The sequence below is a fragment of the Phoca vitulina genome, unplaced genomic scaffold (assembly GCF_004348235.1).
Source record: "Phoca vitulina isolate PV1807 unplaced genomic scaffold, GSC_HSeal_1.0 scaffold44, whole genome shotgun sequence".
Taxonomy (NCBI): domain Eukaryota; kingdom Metazoa; phylum Chordata; class Mammalia; order Carnivora; family Phocidae; genus Phoca; species Phoca vitulina.
Genome location: NW_022589747.1, coordinates 14,107,039 through 14,124,998, shown reverse-complemented (window position 1 = coordinate 14,124,998; position 17,960 = coordinate 14,107,039). Strand labels below are relative to the sequence as shown.

General features: G+C 41.1%; 1 protein-coding gene across 4 annotated transcripts in view; it reads right to left on the bottom strand.

Moving 5' to 3' along the window:
• Nucleotides 1-17,960, bottom strand: part of VPS41 (VPS41 subunit of HOPS complex) — a 175,976-nt gene that overhangs the window by 50,499 nt on the left and 107,517 nt on the right. For all 4 annotated transcript variants that reach the window (XM_032430609.1, XM_032430611.1, XM_032430608.1 and 1 more), the window contains 2 exons: nt 16,882-16,948; nt 3,913-4,010 (listed from right to left, as the gene is read on the bottom strand). In XM_032430609.1, the coding sequence (XP_032286500.1) occupies nt 3,913-4,010; nt 16,882-16,948 (165 nt within the window). The remainder of the gene's footprint in view (nt 1-3,912; nt 4,011-16,881; nt 16,949-17,960) is intronic.

The window sequence follows — 17,960 nt, the reverse complement described above, 5'->3', positions numbered from 1 at the left end:
GCTTGTGTTCCCTCTCGCTGTGTCTCTCTCTGACAAATAAATAAATAAAATCTTTAAAAAAAAAAAAAAAAAAGAGAGAAGCGGGAAGGAGAGTTTTTTTAGGGCCGATGCAGTTCCACTAATCTAGAAGGTGATGAGACGCAGACTGTTCTCACTGAGCTCTTTTTTTTTTTTTAATATTTTATTTATTTGACACAGAGAGACACAGCGAGAGAGGGAACACAAGCAGGGGGAGTGGGAGAGGGAGAAGCAGGCTTCCCGCTGAGCAGGGAATCAAGCTGCGGGGCTTGATCCCAGGACCCCGGGATCATGACCTGAGCCAAAGGCAGACACTTAACGACTGAGCCACCCAGGCGCCCCTCTCATTGAGCTCTTAAATGACCCCTTGGAGAATATTATTGCTCCGAATATCACAGATGAAGGAACTGGGGATCAAAAACTCTACTAAGGTCAAAGTCATGCAAGTAAATGGTGACACCGCAACTTGTGGAAAAACTGGGACTTATGGGTGAATCTTGAAGTCAAGTTTGTTTCACTTTGAAAGTTTGTGCTTTTGGAGCATTCAGCATGCAGGCATAAAACACACAACCTGAGTGTTTTCCAAAGCAGCAAGACCTGTAGCTGTGTGGCCCCGGCAGAGAGACCCCAGAGGAAGGGGACAGTGTGAGACAAATCAGGGCTTCCCCAACTCCCCATGTTCCCCGAAGAACACTGTAAGCCTCAAAGAGTACTCTGATCCATTTTGTTAGGTTAACTGAGAAGCAACTGCATTAGCTTTGCGTCTCATACGTTTTAAAACCTTCCAAAAATAAAATAGCAACTATAAAAGATCAACTAGTAGAGAGAAAAAAATAGCGAATATATAGCATAATTTTTCCCATCTGTGGAAAAATGAGAAATATCTCAATTTTGAAACAATGGCGAAAAATGGAAAGACTTGAATATTTAAAAAATTAACTGCTATAACAATGACAAAAAAACCACAAAATTAGAATAGCAAGGATAGAAAAAAATATTTGAAGCAAATATTTTTTTGAAGTTCTATTTTTATTTTTTTAATTTAATTTTATTATGTTATGTTAGTCACCATACATTAGTCTTTGATGTAGTGATCCACGATTCATTGTTTTCGTATAACACCCAGTGCTCCATGCAGTACGTGCCCTCCTTAATACCCATCACTGGGCTAACCCATTCCCTCACCCTCCTCCCCTCTAAAACCCTCAGTTTGTTTCTCAGAGTCCATAGTCTCTCATGGCTCATCTCTCCCTCCGCTTTCCCCCCCTTCATTTTTCCCTTCCTTCTCCTAATATCCTCCATGCTATTCCTTATGTTCCACAAATAAGTGAAACCATATGATAATTGACTTTCTCTGTAAAGCAAATAATATTAAGAGAAAACCGATGGGGCGCCTGGGTGGCTCAGTTGGTTAAGCGACTGCCTTCGGCTCAGGTCATGATCCTGGAGTCCCTGGATCAAGTCCCGCATCGGGCTCCCTGCTCGGCAGGGAGTCTGCTTCGTCCTCTGACCCTATCCCCTCTCATGTGTTCTCTCTCTCTCATTCTCTCTCTCTCAAATAAATAAATAAAATCTTAAAAAAAAAAAAAAAAAAAAAAAAAAGAGAAAACCGCATTGCTTGGTCACATAAACAGCTCCTTGAGATGCATTGAGATGCATAAGGAAACCATCGGTGATGTGATTCATCTTGTTACTTCACAACCTTTGCTCAGTGGTCAAGCAGCCCTGCTTATCTGTGAACTTCCCAAGAGCGAGAATTTGGTAGTATTGTTGGGTCTCTGATCCCCAGTGCTTATTAGCATGACTCTGGATACGCATATGCTTTATTAATGGATGAAAGAGAAACAAACGTTAGGGGGAACAGCTTAATAAATCTCGATGAAATAGTTCACAACCAGTATAAATGACAATGACAGGAGAATACACAGCCACATGGAGAGAGAACAGAATAAGGTTCATAAAAATCGGCAACACAGAAGAGCGAGTCACCACGACGGCAACTGTGCGGACACATGCACGGATGTGACGGGTGTAAGGGAGAACATCCTGGGGGAGGATATGCAGCATATAAAGTTTTTTGTGTTTTTTTTTTTTTTTTAAAGATTTTGTTTATTTATTTGACAGAGAGAGACACAGGAAGAGAGGGAACACAAGCAGGGAAGTGGGAGAGGGAGAAGCAGGCTTCCCGCCGAGCAGGGAGCCTGATTCAGGGTCGATCCCAGGACCCTGGGACCATGACCTCTCGAGCCAAAGGCAGACGTTTAAGGACTGAGCCACCCCGGTGCCACCTAAAGACAAGTTTTGTTTAATGTTGTAGATACACTGTCTTTTCCATATGAAAAAAGAAGAAGAGGGGAGTGGCCTGGACCCGCGCTTGCTTTACTCCTTTTGTCTTAATTTTATCAGCTTACTCCGTGTTTAAGGATCGAAGGTATACTTTGGTGTCATATAAAATAGCTACGTGCGCTGGCACACACATTCGTGAGTCCTCTCCGAGTCCCTCACACCTCTTCCTCTGAAAAAATTCCATTTTTTTTTTTCAATTCTGTTTTCTAATTTGCTCTATGAGGTCAGCCTTTCTTTGGTCTTTACTTCTTTATAATACTCTCATTTATTAACAAAGGTTTCCCTGCTTCCTTTCTTTTTTTTGCTCAGTTGTTTATGAGGCTTTCCCTTTTTCATTTGACTGCTTCTTTCGTATGTCTTTCAATCACATTCTCAACCCACCCCACCTCCCTCATCAGAAAGCACTGTATTTACTCCCTCGGGAGCCACTGCTTTTCTTTATTTTCAAAAAAATAAATAAAATAATAAAGTGATGTCCTGCAACAGGGCTAGAAGCCAGCCCTATTGATTTTAGTCGCTCTGAGTATTCACTTAAGTCTCCAGCATCCCATTGCCTAGCAACATGGGCGCCCAGAGCCTCAGGTTACTATAGCGATGACTTCCCACTGCAAGTGCTCACTCAGAGAAATGCTCAAGAGCAGGTACCACTTCAAAACTGGGGCTCCCAGGGTCCCCCCCATTTTATTCCTAGCCAATTGAAAAGGGGGAAAAAAAGGAGAGGATACAGATAAGGAGAGCCCTACTTACTGTAAAGGGCTAGACAATCAATTTGCAATTTCTTTTATATACAGCATCTAAGAGAAAATCCTAATAAGCTCTCCTTGTTTATGCCTTGAAGCCACCCATAACCCCCCTTCCTGGCAGAACCCCTGGACTCTAACAGTGAAGACAAGCTGGGAATGGGGCCCATCTGGCTTCAAAGGAAGACCGAGTGGCTCCACTGGACATGCCCTCCACTGGATCACAAACACAGGCTTCCCTCCAAAGTCACGTACAACGAACGAAATTTGGGTTCTCTGATGCTTTCTATTGGCCATGCGCTTCACACCCTCATTTGCATTGATAACTGAGACTTTGCCACAACCTATTTCAAAGCAAAAATCAGTCGGCCACTGGGAAGTAAGCAAATCTGTCTGGACCACAGGAAATAATGAAGTGCCCTTTCCGTAATTCCCTCTGACCACAGGGGCCCCTCTTGTTGCGGCAGATCAACTTCATTGCTGTCATTTCTGCTAATGCACAGTGTCAGCTTAGTTTCTTCGCCCTTCAGCAAAAGGAATCCTTCATTCCTTTCGACAAAAATACCGAGAGATGGAAAAAAGAGAAAAAAAAAATGACTCCCCTTGGCTCGGCAAAGGGAACAAAGGCACGCAATGAGTGGAGCTTCTGCAAGGTAAATATATAATCTCCGCCGACCTTCTTTTATAGGTCAGGAAGTTCTGCTCAGACTACAGCACAGCCCTTTCATGGGCAACCTGATCTGGCTACAATGCTGAAAAATGAACCCACACTTCCCTTTGCATTTGGGGTATAAAAAAAAAAAATTACCGTTTTTTCCGACACCTCCTTCACATAGGAAAGAACAACAAGCTGATCACAGAGAGGTGCAAGTCCACTGACGTAGAATTCAGTTTCAAACTGAGACACTGCAAACAAAAGGGATAGGAGATTCAGTGTTAACAGGAGCAAAAAGCAGCCCCCCCAAGGAAAGGACACATCGACTACGAATGCTGGGTGGATTTACCGTAGAAATCTAACATAAAGGGGGCGTGGATAAACGCACTTTTTTGACAATAATGAAAGGCCAGAAAAGGATATCCAGGAACTCAAACTTGAAATTTACCATCACCGTCAAAAGCAAGCCTGACAATAACAGCAGCCTGAATGGTCACACATGACACTGTGACCAGCTAGTTTAAGAATGACATAGTTAAATCCCATGAAGACACTTTAAAACCCAGAAAACCCAATGTAAACTAATATTAACAGCAATAGTATTTTTTTAAAATGCCTTAGGTTTTTCACAATTAAGGTATTATAGTGATCCAAAGGTGACAAGGAACGCTGTTTGTAATTATGAAACTATTGTTCCTTTTTAAAAATAAATAAACATTTTATTTGAAGACTGAAGAAGTAAAAAAAAAAAAAAAAAAAAAAGTGTGTTAATACAGATTACATTGTGATGAAAGACCACTATTTCCTAAGTGAAATAAAGGTCAGAGAAAATAAGAAATTTCTTTCTTTTTAAAGGCATTTAAAATTCAAAACCAGTGCATCACTTAAGAAGTATATGGATTTAATTACAATGGAGTTCACAGACCCAATAGAAAGCTCAGTGGTAGAAGTACTAATATTGCTAACAGCGTGATTCTAATAATTAGCTGCTGTAAAAAATTTGTAATAAATGACTTTTGCTTTAAGCAACTCAGTTTGGGAGTGGTTTGTTACACAGCAAAGCTAGCTGATACAGTACTGGTGGGGGCAGAGACCCTTCTAGGAGTCATGCACTGCCCTTACAGATTCATTTGGAAACAGACCCTCATTTGGACCCACTGCATTTTCTAAGAGTTTCCTGACTTAGACCCTCTCCACAGTTTCTGTATTAGTTTCAGCTTCAGATTCAGTTAAGTTTTGTGCTATAGTCTAAGATTTTATTTATTTATTTATTTATTTATTTATTTATTTATTTATTTATTTGAGAGAGGGAGTGCATGCAGAGCAGGAAGAGCAGAGGAGGAGGGGGAGGGGGAAAGAATCTCAAAGAGACTCCATGCTGAGCGTGGAGCCCAACGTGGGGCCTTGATCTCAAGACCTTGAGATCACAACCTGAGCTGAAACCAAGAGCCGGACGCTTAACCAACTGAGCCACTCAGGCGCCCCAGATTCAGTTAAGTTCTATGATGAAACTGCTCTTCTCTCCAAACTAGGGGAAGTCAGTGTAGCATATTAGAAAAAATATTTAATGTAGCAGCACCTGGGTGGCTCAGTCGGTTAAGTGTCTGCCTTCGACTCAAGTCATGATCTCAGGGACCTAGTATCAAGCCCTGCATCAGGCCACCTGCTCAGTGGGGAGTCACTTCTCCCTCTGCCCCTCCCCCCAACTCTTGCTCGCTCTCTCTCAAATAAATAAATAAAATCTTAAAAAAAAAAAAAAGAAAATATTTAATGTAGAGTCAGGAAATCTGGGTTATAACTTCCAGTTATAAGTCGAACTTGGAAAAGACATTTAACTTCTGCAGGTATAACTTTTCCCATCTATAAAATAATGGAATCAGAGTAGAAATAAAACCTCTAACACAGATGAAATAAGGGGCTACTGAATTTTTCTTCTGCCTCTTCTCCACTTCCTTGTAGATCCCTTAGTGTTGCTTGTCTCTGCCTATCTTTAATGCCAACTTCTTATACAACTGTTTTCACAATTTAATTTTCACACCAAAATGAAATTGAGGTTGACCAAAAAAGTCACTAAATGGTAACATAAACATTAAAAAGGTAGTATTTCTTATGCTTTGTCCTTGGTTAGATCACATAGGTGGTCATGGTGCCCTGTTAAGAACCAAAGAGTGGAACTCCAAAGGCAGGTGCTCTGGTCCCAGCACTGCCACTAGCACTGTTCCTCAGTCTTTGTGAGCTCGAACTGAATATTTTTATCCAGGCACTTAAAACTACTTTTGGTAAAATGGTAATGAATGGTAATGTGATACATGTTCACATGAAGTGTGTATGCAGACAACCACCTCCACCATGGCCACACGTACAGATGAGCACATCCAGTGTAGCCAGGCACGGAAGGTTCTAGAGAAGCTCCCACAGAGGGAGCTGTACACAGGGGAGGGGGGTAGGGAAGGGACAGGGGAGGGCTGGAATGTACAGATGCTACTGAACAGTATGGGGCCATGGAGGACCCAGTGATCAAAGAGGTGGCAGTTTTGCATTCTAGAAGGCACACCGGCACACTAACCAGAGGTTCTGATTGCCATCACTCCTGAGGTGGTTAAACCCCATTCGGTAGAAATGGACTTGAGTTCTCTTTTACTAAGTAACATTTCATCATTGAAATGCTATACATACAGTTCAATCAACAATCAATCAACCAACCAGAGATGCCACAGATTCATGGGAGTCACAAGGAAGATTTGATGTGCTCGTCTACCACAGGCACCTGGGGGAGAACATCATCTGGCCAGTGGTGGGTGAACAACGTACTCTCCCCATTCAGGATGCCAAATATACGGCCTAAGCTCCCACTGACAAGGAGGATCAATGTCTCTCCTACAGGTAACCCAGTATACATCAAGCCTTGGTTTCTATGAATGAGCTGTAAGGAACAGAACAGAGAAGCCAGAAAATAATTCTATCCGAATCTTCCCTGCTCCACATTCTTATTTCCCAGTCCACAATAGCTTCCACAAATAAGACAGAAAATCTCCTGTTCTCTAATTAAGAACGATAGAAAATCTAATGTGTTCTTAAAGAAAACAAGGGAAAATGTGCAGAACCACATAGCTATTTCACTTCTCAATTCCAGACACTGTAATAAATGCTTTTGTTAAGTACTAGATCTTACCAGACTTCACTGAGAATTAGTAATAATTTAGGCAGACAATGTGAAGTGGCTAAATTATAAACTAACTGGAAAAATGCTATTTATGAAGAAAAGATGTCGCATATAAAAAGAGTGTCAAGATTAGTGTCAAGAGAAGGAAATGTGGCATAGTAATATTTATTCTCCTGAAGCACATGCATAAATGATGTAAAAGTTTATGGGCTGATTTTGTAAAATACCTTCAAATAATTACGGGGCTTTCTATTTCAAATTTTCAAAGGACCGGCGGACGTTTCGGTTAATTTATTTTCCCCAACATTCTCTTCTTTTCCACGTATCAATGATTTTAGTCATCTTAATGAAGATTACTTGTTTTTCCCTAAAGGAGAACTAGTTTAAAAACACATAGTTTATAGGTCTATTACCACAGAAGCTCATCTTTAAACTGGTTATCTGGAACAGATAAATCACAAAGAAAACAAAGACAAACTCAGTTGGAGAGCACTAAAACAAACCATAAGGTAAAAGCTGAAGAGAGGGAAGAAAAAGGAGAATGCCATTTCCAGAGGGAGCCCAAGCCAGCAGCTATACTTCAGGATCTACAGAGTGCGGTGATGGCTCCCTGGCCCTGCAGGGGGCGCTGTGCTATGAGTAGGATAGACATGGCAAGGGGGTGCTGGTCAGGACTGAGGCACAGCCTTCTACCTCCACAGATGCAAGCGGTGCTGTGCTCTGGCTTATTCTGGGGGGTAAGCGTTCCTTGAAACACGAAAAGAAAGTATTCAAGGAAAAAGACAAAAAAGAGAGATTCCAAGCATATTGAGAGAAAGAGAAAGTTTCAAAAGGACTCTTCATAGGAAAAATCTATTCAGGGAGGTCCTTTGGACGTAGAATGGGGGACCCTGATACAGAAGGGAGTTTGTGGAGTTCTAGATTCACACTGTCCAACAGACTATTAACGCAAGCCAAAGAGACAATTTGCATATGCAATTTTAAATTTTCTAGTAGCCATATTAAAAAGAGGTAAAATTTTAAAAATATATTTAACACAACGTATCTAAAATGTTTTCAACATGTGACAACATAAAAAATTAAGGAGACGATTTACTTCTTATCTTCATACTAGGTCTTTAGAATCCTGTATGCCGTGCAGCTCAATTCACACCTGCCACTCTGCAAGGACTCCAAGTGGCCAGTGGCCTCTGCACTGGGCAGCGGAGATCGAGATGCCCAACAGATTGTCTTGAAAGTCCAGTAATTGTACTCAAATATATCTTGATGGTGCTCATCGTGGGTCACTCTTTTCAGATACAGAGGGGTATACTTTTAATTTTTAGCTTTCGGTTTTGTTTGTAGTTTCAGGAAATTTTTCTTGAATTACTGTTTTTCGTATCTGCTCCTTTCCTTTCCTTTGTTTTGTTCTTTTCTTCAGGATCTCTTTATTTGTAGGTTGAACTGTCTTTGCCAGTCTTCAGCATTTATTTCATTGCAAATCTTTTTTCTTACTGCTCTGTGATTTTTTAAATTGTTCTATTATTTATAAATATTTGAGTTCTGTCATCTCATTTGAGATTTTTTTTTAATTCGGATTTTTGTTCATGTCTTGCTATTACTTTAAAAAAAATTGTCTCATAGCTTGTTCTGGGTGTTTCTTTCCAGTTTCTTGCTTTCACTGCCAACATGGTTATTCTGCTCCTTATTTACTTTCCCTTAAACCTCAGTATGGGATTTGACCTTGGTACCTTTCCAGTCCTCATCCGTGGGTGACGTCATGGTCCCTGATCTCTTCGAAAGAGGCAGGGACTGGGACAGCTCTTCAAACTTAGCAGAGTTCCCTCTTACGCTGTTTTTATTCAGTGTTAAAAACCTGGCCTCTTGCATTCTGAGACTTCCTGGCACTGTTCCCGCCCCACTTGTACCTGTCCCTTCTCTTCAGTCTCTACAGTTCATATCCTATTCAGGTTTTATTCTCCTCCAGCCTCGGCACACAGCACTAGATGCTTGACTGCTAAGGGTTCACAGAGGCCCCGGGGCTGTGAGCCCCTCATCTAAATGCAGCCCTGCATCCACTGAGCAGCTGGAGATCTTCTCCAGGGAATACCCACACACTGGTTGGGGGTTCTTCTGATCCCAAATTCACCAGCTGCCCCCTTGCTCCCCTCTACTTTCTCTCACACACATATTGACACCACGCTGGTCTTGTGGCTGTCAGTGCTTTCTCCCACTCACTTGTATCTGGGGTTCTCAGGGCTACTCTGTCACTCAGTTGTGTTGTACATGTTGTCAATGAGTCCTTGGTCGTATGATCTAGTTGTTCCATTTTTAGGTGTTGACTCAGGCAGATTGAAAAATTATGCTACCACTGCCACCATCTTCTGAGAATCCTCCAAGCATAAAATGTTAAGATATCTGTGAGACACACCAACTTTATTATCCGCCAGGGCAATGGGGTCGGGGTTAGAGTTACAAATACACAGGTACCATTGGGCCTTCCGTTGCATACCCACTATCAGTTTCAGAATGATTGCCAAAAGAAACTAACAAGAACTCTCTTGTACCTTGGGTCTTACATCTTTGGGGGTTATCAACTACTTAATAAAGAACTACTGAGCACCAATTTGGCATAAGACATTCTTTTAGAAGCATCAGAATAATAAAGACCCTGTCTGACTTAAAAGACATTGTGAGTCTAGAAGCAAGTAACAATAATAATAAATATAATGATGATAATAATAATAATACCACATGCTATGTAAAAATGGAAATAAAGCAAGACACAGTACAAAGCAGGATAATTTATTTCCAAGGGATACGGATTAGGGTGAAAACAGCAATAATCATGACTATAAGCCCCCAAGGGCGGGCATGATGTTTATAATGTAAGAGAAAACATTTCATTACATGTTCATTAAAAAAATTTTCATTTAAAAAATGTTATTTAAAATGTACATTAAATTGTAAAGCACAAAAATCAAGATTTTAGGTCTGACCACAAAGACCATTCTCCAAATAATTCACAAGTAGATTATCTCACTATCAGTATATTCAGACCTGTGATGATATTTACATCAATATTCTTGATTACTTGCACCTGTATCATATAGGTTTACAGATACATTTTACTGAAAATGCAGTTATGAAATATATTAATCGCTTCAGGATAATTCAATCGAAGCTTATTTATACATTTCCCTCAATTCTCGTTCAACTGACTTGATGGACGACAGTATTTTCGTCTTCTGATTGTTAAAAGAAACCAGTTTTTCTCTCTCACCGAGTAACTGAAAATGATAGTAATATTACTAACAGCTCCCATTTAAGGAACATTCCCCACATGAGAAGCAATTCGCAAATGCTGTACATATAGGATTTCTTTTCACCGTAACAACCCTGTACTTCCTTCAGGGTGGGGCGCTAAAGCTCAGTGAGGTTAAGTAACTTGACTAAAGTCACCTGAGTGGAAGGCAGCACAAGTAGGACTCTGAAGTCTTCCTTCTCCCAGACAGCAGTCACAAAGAGCTGCTCTGGTTAGAAGCGTGCTACAGGTGGCAGGAATGCAAGCTACGGCCTTGACCACTCTGTGGCGGCAGCCGGGTGCCCAGCCCTTTTCTAGAATCTGCTGGGTTACAAGCACAAAACCACTGCTACCTGCGCTGCTTCTTTGGTTTTGGCCCTTGTTTTCCCTTTGTGGGTTTCAAAATGCCCATGAGATGTGGCCCAGAGGATCTGTTATCTTCATTGGAGCTACCTAAAATAATCTGCTACAGATCTGGGCCTCTAAGATTCTTTTTTTTTTTTTTTAAAGATTTTATTTATTTGACAGAGAGACACAGCGAGAGAGGGAACACAAGCAGAGGGAGTGGGAGAGGGAGAAGCAGGCTTCCCGCTGAGCAGGGAGCCCGATGCGGGGCTCGATCCCAGGACCCTGGGATCATGACCTGAGCCGAAGGCAGACGCTTAACGACTGAGCCACCCAGGCGCCCCGGGCCTCTAAGATTCTTAAAAAAGCAAACAAACAAGAGTTTCTCAAGCAACATATAAATAGGAACAAGTACCTTTCACTGTGTTATATTCACTTACGAGAAAGCACCGAGGCCCCTTTGTGATAGCGCCTTACTCTCCAGAGAATCTGACCCCTTAGTCACCAGATGCCAGTATTTCGTAATGGACTGGATATACTATCCACAGGCTTTTCAGTAAGTTTGGACACTCTGTCAGCCTGACCACTGATCTAAGAAAATGCATTTGGAAACCACAACATGCCAACATCTTCAGAGTTGTGCTATGAAGCAGATGCATTAAAGTAAAAGGGACTTTACCATGTTTTACATCAGCAAACTATGGAGAAGACCTAATACACAGGAATAAAAGAGAAGAGAATGGCTAATGGGCAAGATAACAAAAACGTTCAAGTCAGGAGCCAATAGCACAATAAGACAAAAACCATTTAAAGCAAGTTTAGTTTGCAATTTAATTACATCTTTTCTAATCAATATTCAGCACACTACTGGGCTAAATGACAGAGCTAAGCTGATATGATAAGCTCATCTGCTCAACTTTAGCACTCAGGAAGCAGCACCGATGAGGAGTGATTTAGTGAGTAGCTCATGACACACTGCTCACACAACAGAAAAGGTAATAATGGTTAAGGACCTGCTGGGTCCAAAGGGTCAAACCAAGTGGTTACATTTTAAGTTGTAAATAGGCTATTGTCAAAAAATAAAGGACAAATGTTAGCAAGGATGTGAAGAAACTGGAACCCTCATACATGGCTGTTGAGAACACAGAATGGCAGAGGCTATGAAAAACAGCGTGGAAAAAAAAGAACTATCATATGATCTGGCAATCCTACTTCCGGGTATTTATCCAAAATAATTGAAATCAGGATCTTAAAATGACATTAGCATTCCCATGTCCACTGCAGCACTGTTCACAATAGCCGAGATGTAGAAAACAAGCTAAATATCCATCGACAGAGGAGTGGATAAAGGAAACATGGTATATACACAGACACTGGAATATTATTCAGCCTTAAAAAAGCAGGAAAATCCTGCAACATGCAACAATATGGATGAACCCTGAGGACATTACGCTAGGTGAAACAAGCCACTCACAGAAAGACAAATACTGCATGATTCTGTTTCTATGACATATTTAAAAGAGTCAAACTCATAGAATCAAAGAGTAGAACAGTGGTTGCCATGGGCGGAGGGAAGGGGAAAATGGGAAATTTCTAACGTCTAAGGTTTAAGTAAGATGAGTGAGCTCTAGGGATCTGCTGTATGACAATGTACATATAGTCAACAATAATGTATTGTACACTTAAAAATTTAAGAGGGTAGACCTCAACTTGTGTTCTTGCCAGAATAAAATAAAACTTAAAAACAATTTCAGAGACCCAAAACACCCCCAAAGCTACCTTGATGCATCAACTAAACTGAAGTCAAATGCTAAAAAATAGCAAACAAGAACGTTTCCTCTTTCTGACGGTTTAAAGAATCACCTCACAATCTGGGTTTCGTTCCCTTTCCTTAGAAACCATTTTGATAGTCATCCAAGGCAACTATATTCTAGATATTCTCTCTGGAGGAGGAACAAGGAAGGACTATCAGTCCTAGAATAAAACAAGGGGAACTAAAGTCTCTTACTTCTCCAAATGAGATGCTTTGCTGAACCAAAATAAAGAAAAAAATCCACTGCATTTCATCTGGCCCTTTGAAGAACAGGTGAGCAGACATGATCATTGGCATATTAAAAGGGGTGTTTGGATGCTAGAGAATGTCTCCCCAATGGTTTTTATCTGAACGCCCCGAGTAAGCCTCTATCCTTCTCATCAGTTCCTCTGGGGGTCAGAGAGAGGAATGCATGGGAAGAACATATGATACAGGGGTTATGAGCAACAGCTTTGACACTCGGCACATCCTGAGTTCAAATGCTGTTTTCTTTGCTTGTGAATGTAATAATCTTGAGCAGGTTACCTGACCCCTCTGAACCTCAGCTTCTTCACCTATAAAATGGGATGACAGCAGATGACAGATCCTACTCATCTGGATCACTGTGAAGATTAAATGAAATTCTACTTGGCATGTGCCTGCTGGTTGTTTTTATAAAAGGAACCAAATGTATCTGTTATATAACATCGGGTGTTTCAGATCTCTTACCAATACTTGTTACGGAGAAAATTTATTAATTCGACACCCAACAACAAACATTTGAGTCTCCGGCACTGAGTGGGGAAGAGTTCTTACTCTGAGGAGGAATGGCTAGAGGAACAGACATGTAATAAAGCAAGTACAATAAAATCTTAATTGCAGAACCTAAGAGCTGAGCACATGGGTGCTCACTATTTTTGTGAAAATTCTTTACCTGTCTGTATGTTTTAGTTTTTTTCATAATAAAATGTCAGGGAAAAAATTTAATGCAGAAGAGAAGAATTAAGAAATAATAGAGAGTCAAACTGAATTATAACAGAACACCAAAGATAGATCCTTAAGCAAAAACACCGTGAATGATGCCAGAGATGTCCCGATTCCTGCTGAGCCTCAGGCTAGGGGATGAGCCACGTCACTCAGGGCACGAGAACTGTCCCCTGCTGGAACCTGCACAACTGGGTCAGCATAGTCTAATAGGTGGATGGTGAGACACACTTAGATCCAGGAAAGACATTTACCTCACAACTCGCCTCCACCACCACACAGATGTCTCATTTCCAGGTCACTGTTTTTTTCCCAATCAAGAGGCTAAAAATAGAACAATGTGCTAAATTCTAAGAGCCACAGTGTACAATCAACTGAAGATACGAACACCGCTTAAAGAAAAAAGATGTCCCCCCTCTTCCATTCCCTTTCTTTCTTCCTCGCTTCAGTCATTTTACATAGATTCCCATATGGTTTTTTCTCTTGATTAGTCTTTTTATGAAACAAGCTTCCATATGAAATCAAGATCAGGAAGTCAATCGTGAATTCCTCGCATGTAAGTCCTCTATCCCTGGCAGTAGACACCCAGAAAACGACCCACAAACACTGGTTTCATTCCTCCACACTGTCTAAATGCCATTCCGTGAAGCCCGTGGAAGACTTTGGTGAAAAGTGCCAAAGAGGGAGGGAGTCCTGTGATAACACAGGAGACCCAAGTTCAAACAAGTATGGCAGGCTTAGACCACAACCTACTTTTAACAATGTAATTTGGAAAAAGAAATGACATCCAAAAAGCCTTACATACAGAGAATGTCTTCATGGGTTGGTGACCGCCCAGTAAACTTAATCCTTATTATTTTTCATTTATAAGAATAAACTAATATCCTATTGTGAGTGAAACCTTTTGTGTTGTTCCTGAGATTCTGATTTATAAGTAAGAGTTATAAACATCTGGCTTCTAAGAAATGTACAGCCACCGAAAGTTCTTTAACCTCAGTGCCATTTTCACCTCATTTACTAAAGAACAGTGTCTCACACTGTTCAGGGCTAAAGCAAATTGTAATCCAGACCTCCTAATATTTCTCTTCTCCTTTAGCCTCGTCAAGGACTCTTATCTAAACCACTTTGCCTCCCGCTGTGGAAATGGTTTATATTCTTAAAGATTTGCTCTCAAGAGGGGAAAAAATGGTACTTAACCACTAACCATAGTAGTAAAGCGTCAGGAATGTGGTATTGCCCGCACCCACACACAGTCTATTTCACGTAAATTGTAGGACAGATGAACTATACTTTAGTAACGTGATCCCAGGGCTCCGGGGCCACCACTGGGCCAGCTATTAGCAGTCACAGAGCCGGGCTGGAAGTCTGCACAGTGATAATCACCACCTTGATTCAGTGAGCGCCTACTGTATGCCAAGCACAGTGATAAAGCCATTACTTAGGTCTCATTCTCAGAACCGACTGCAAAGGTAGATACTATCACCTCCATTTTACAGGTGAGGAAAGCCTGGCTCAGGAAGGTGAAGCAAGTTCATCAAGATCATACAGGAATTTGGCAAACTGCCTTGTGTCTCCAGAAGCTGGTGGTCGTTCTGCAGTTAAGATTCTGTCCATTTCTACTGCCACTGTAGTAAGATCTGAAACCAGATATTTATGTCCCTGTGCCCCCACTGTCATGGGGGCTGCCACGAGGGTGACGTGAACCAATGCAGGTAAAGCACACAGGGGACTGGTCCACGCCTCATGCGTGAGCAATCAACATCAGCTAAGGAGAGGACAGCTAAGATACTTTTATGCCTTCCTGGCAAGTCTTCCATCCCCTTAAAAACTCTCAGAGTTCTTGATTTTTTTCCCACTCATCTGTATTTAAGATATTGGAATACTTCTCTCTCAGGACACTATGCATTGAGGTGTTCAGAGGATTTTGCTGGGAGGCAGGAAAAGAAGACGGAGACATTGATGTAATGATCGTGACCTGGTAGTTTCCAGTTGTCTCTAGTGTCTTGTTCCTCAGTTCTTCTCAGGACTGTTATATTCTGCACAGGCCTGTTCTATCCGTACCCTGAGCAATCCCAACAATGCACTTATTTCTCTTTGTAAGGCAAAAAATTATTAAAACCCTACCACCCACTTCTGTCTTCAAGTACAAAATATCCCAGATTGAAACGCTCTGACCATATGAGCCATGGGGGTAATACACACCTTTCTGGTTTTAGAAAGACAGTCATGTGCAAATGATTTAGCTTCATCTTGTTATAAGAACCCCTCAAAGTGATATTCCCCATCCCTCATCCAAATAGGTAAATGAATTTTTCAGCTGACTTATAATGTGGCAAAATTTCTTTGTTGCACAACGCTGTCTCCTACTGCTTGGTTCTAAACAGTCCCAAAATAGCTTTTATTATATCTGTTTAATTGGCAAAAGTCATTCTGCTTTCATCCTTTCTGTCTGAATACTTTTACACTAAGTTATAAAACTAAGTTGTAAAAAGTAGTGGTAGATCATCTTCATCATACTTCTCCTGAACAGGTGTTTCCCTGAGTCACAGATCCATTCAGTACTCGGTATTATCTAGTACCTACATCGGGCCACGTCCTGGAGATACAAACACTGAGCAAGGACCCAGAGCAAGCTCTCAGGGAGCTTACGGTGTGGGGGAAGGGACCGACCTGCACCGAACAACTGCACAGTCACTGTAAGTGAAACAGGTGTGAGAAAGGGGAGTGACACCCATGCTTCACAGGGGAGGGTCTGACCTTGCTGGCAAGGTCCAGAGGGCTCTTCCCCTACTTGAGCTGAGGGATGATTAAGGGTCAGTGACATGCAAAGAGGCAAGAAGGGCGTTCTAGAGAGACAAGAAGAAGGAGCATGGATGGGTGAAGGTGGCCAGTGTGGCTGCAGTGCAGAGACCAGGGAGGGCCAGCACAGACCCCTGCACTCACGTCAAGAGTCTCCTCTCCGTGCTACAAACAACGGGGATGGGCTGAAGGGTGGTGACACGATCTGATTTGTATGCTGACTGCAGTGGGGAGACCAGATCACCACAATTCACAGTGGCAAGAGACACAAACCAGTCAGGAGGCTGCTGCAGTGATCCAGAGAAAAGATTATGGAAGTTCGGCCCAGACCAGTGATGATGAAAATTCGTATTTGGAGGGTATATGTGGACAGGACCAGGCGTCAGTATGTGTGATGAGCTGCGCATGCATGAACGCTCTGAATTCCCAACCACAACCTGTGGGAAAGCTGTTCTTCCCCACATTTTATAGATGAGAATGCAGAGGCATGTAGCAGTTTGTCCAAAGTCCAGGTGGGAAACAACAGAACCCAAACCCGTGGTTATTTAACTTCAAAGCCAGCTACAAAAATACTGTGTAAAAATTGGAAATACAGTGAGAAAAGAGGGTCTCTATAGCAAAGTTTCAAAACTTCAAAGCTTCTTGACCTACTTCACTCAGGTCCCAAGTGATGAGCCCTGAAGACGAACATGATTTTAGGTTTCCCTTTACTGAAATGGATTCTCTTTTGACGTCTTACATTCCTAGAAGGCTTACCTATTTCAACATATCGACTTGGCAAGTCCCTCATTTCACTAGCATGCCGCTCCTTCACTGAGCAGATCTAGAAAATAAATTCACAGGTTATTTTACTCATGTGATGGAAAACTCTTCATAACATTTCATTCAATATAGGATACTTTTGTTAAATTAGCCATGTAGCACTGGGACAGAGCGCATACAACCTACTCAATGACTTAAAACGACAGAAATTAATTTCAATGACATATAGCAACCATTACTTATGTTCTCCAACATTATTCTTCAGTAAAGTCTTATTCAAGGACAAAGAAAGAAGGGAAACTATAATATCATTTTAACATGTTTCCAATGACCCATTCTCTGCAACTCTACTTAGGGACTACTTCTATCATCGTCCAGATAAAGCCCTGGCAGAAGCACATAACCAAAAAGCCCAATGGCTAACCTGAGCAACATTCACATTAGGGCTTGTGTTTCTGACTACATATCAGTCATTTATTTCACTGTTGCTAAGTAATACTTTGCATAAGTGGCATCATGCTCTTCTCTCAAGTGTTTTTTTTCCCTCTCAAGTGTTTTAAAATTAAAAAAAAAAAGTGTTTTAAAATCAGTGTATTATAAACTTTAAATCAGGGCTGGCAAACTACAGCCTGTTCTTGACTGGTCTTTTTATGACCTGTAAGCTAAAAAGAGTTTTTTACATTTTGAAAGGCTAGAAAGGAAGAAGACAAAAAAAGAAAAATATTCAGCAGAAACAGTATGTAGCCCACAAAGTCTAAAATGTTTACTACCCTCTACAGAAAAAGTTTGCCAGTCTCTTTTTTAAATTATATGGATACGGTTTGGATATATATGTGTGTGTGTATTTATCTCTCTCACACACATACACACACCAAACAACATAAGTGTGTTAACCATGGTTATTTTAAGGTGAGAGACTATGGATAATTTCAGTTTTCTTTGTTATATTTTCTAAAGTGAATATATTCTATTTTTTAATAAGACAACAAAAATTTACGTAAGTTGTGCCATTGAGGTAAGACAACTTGAAGTTAAACACTGATTCTACGCAACTTTCATCAAGGATCAGCTTT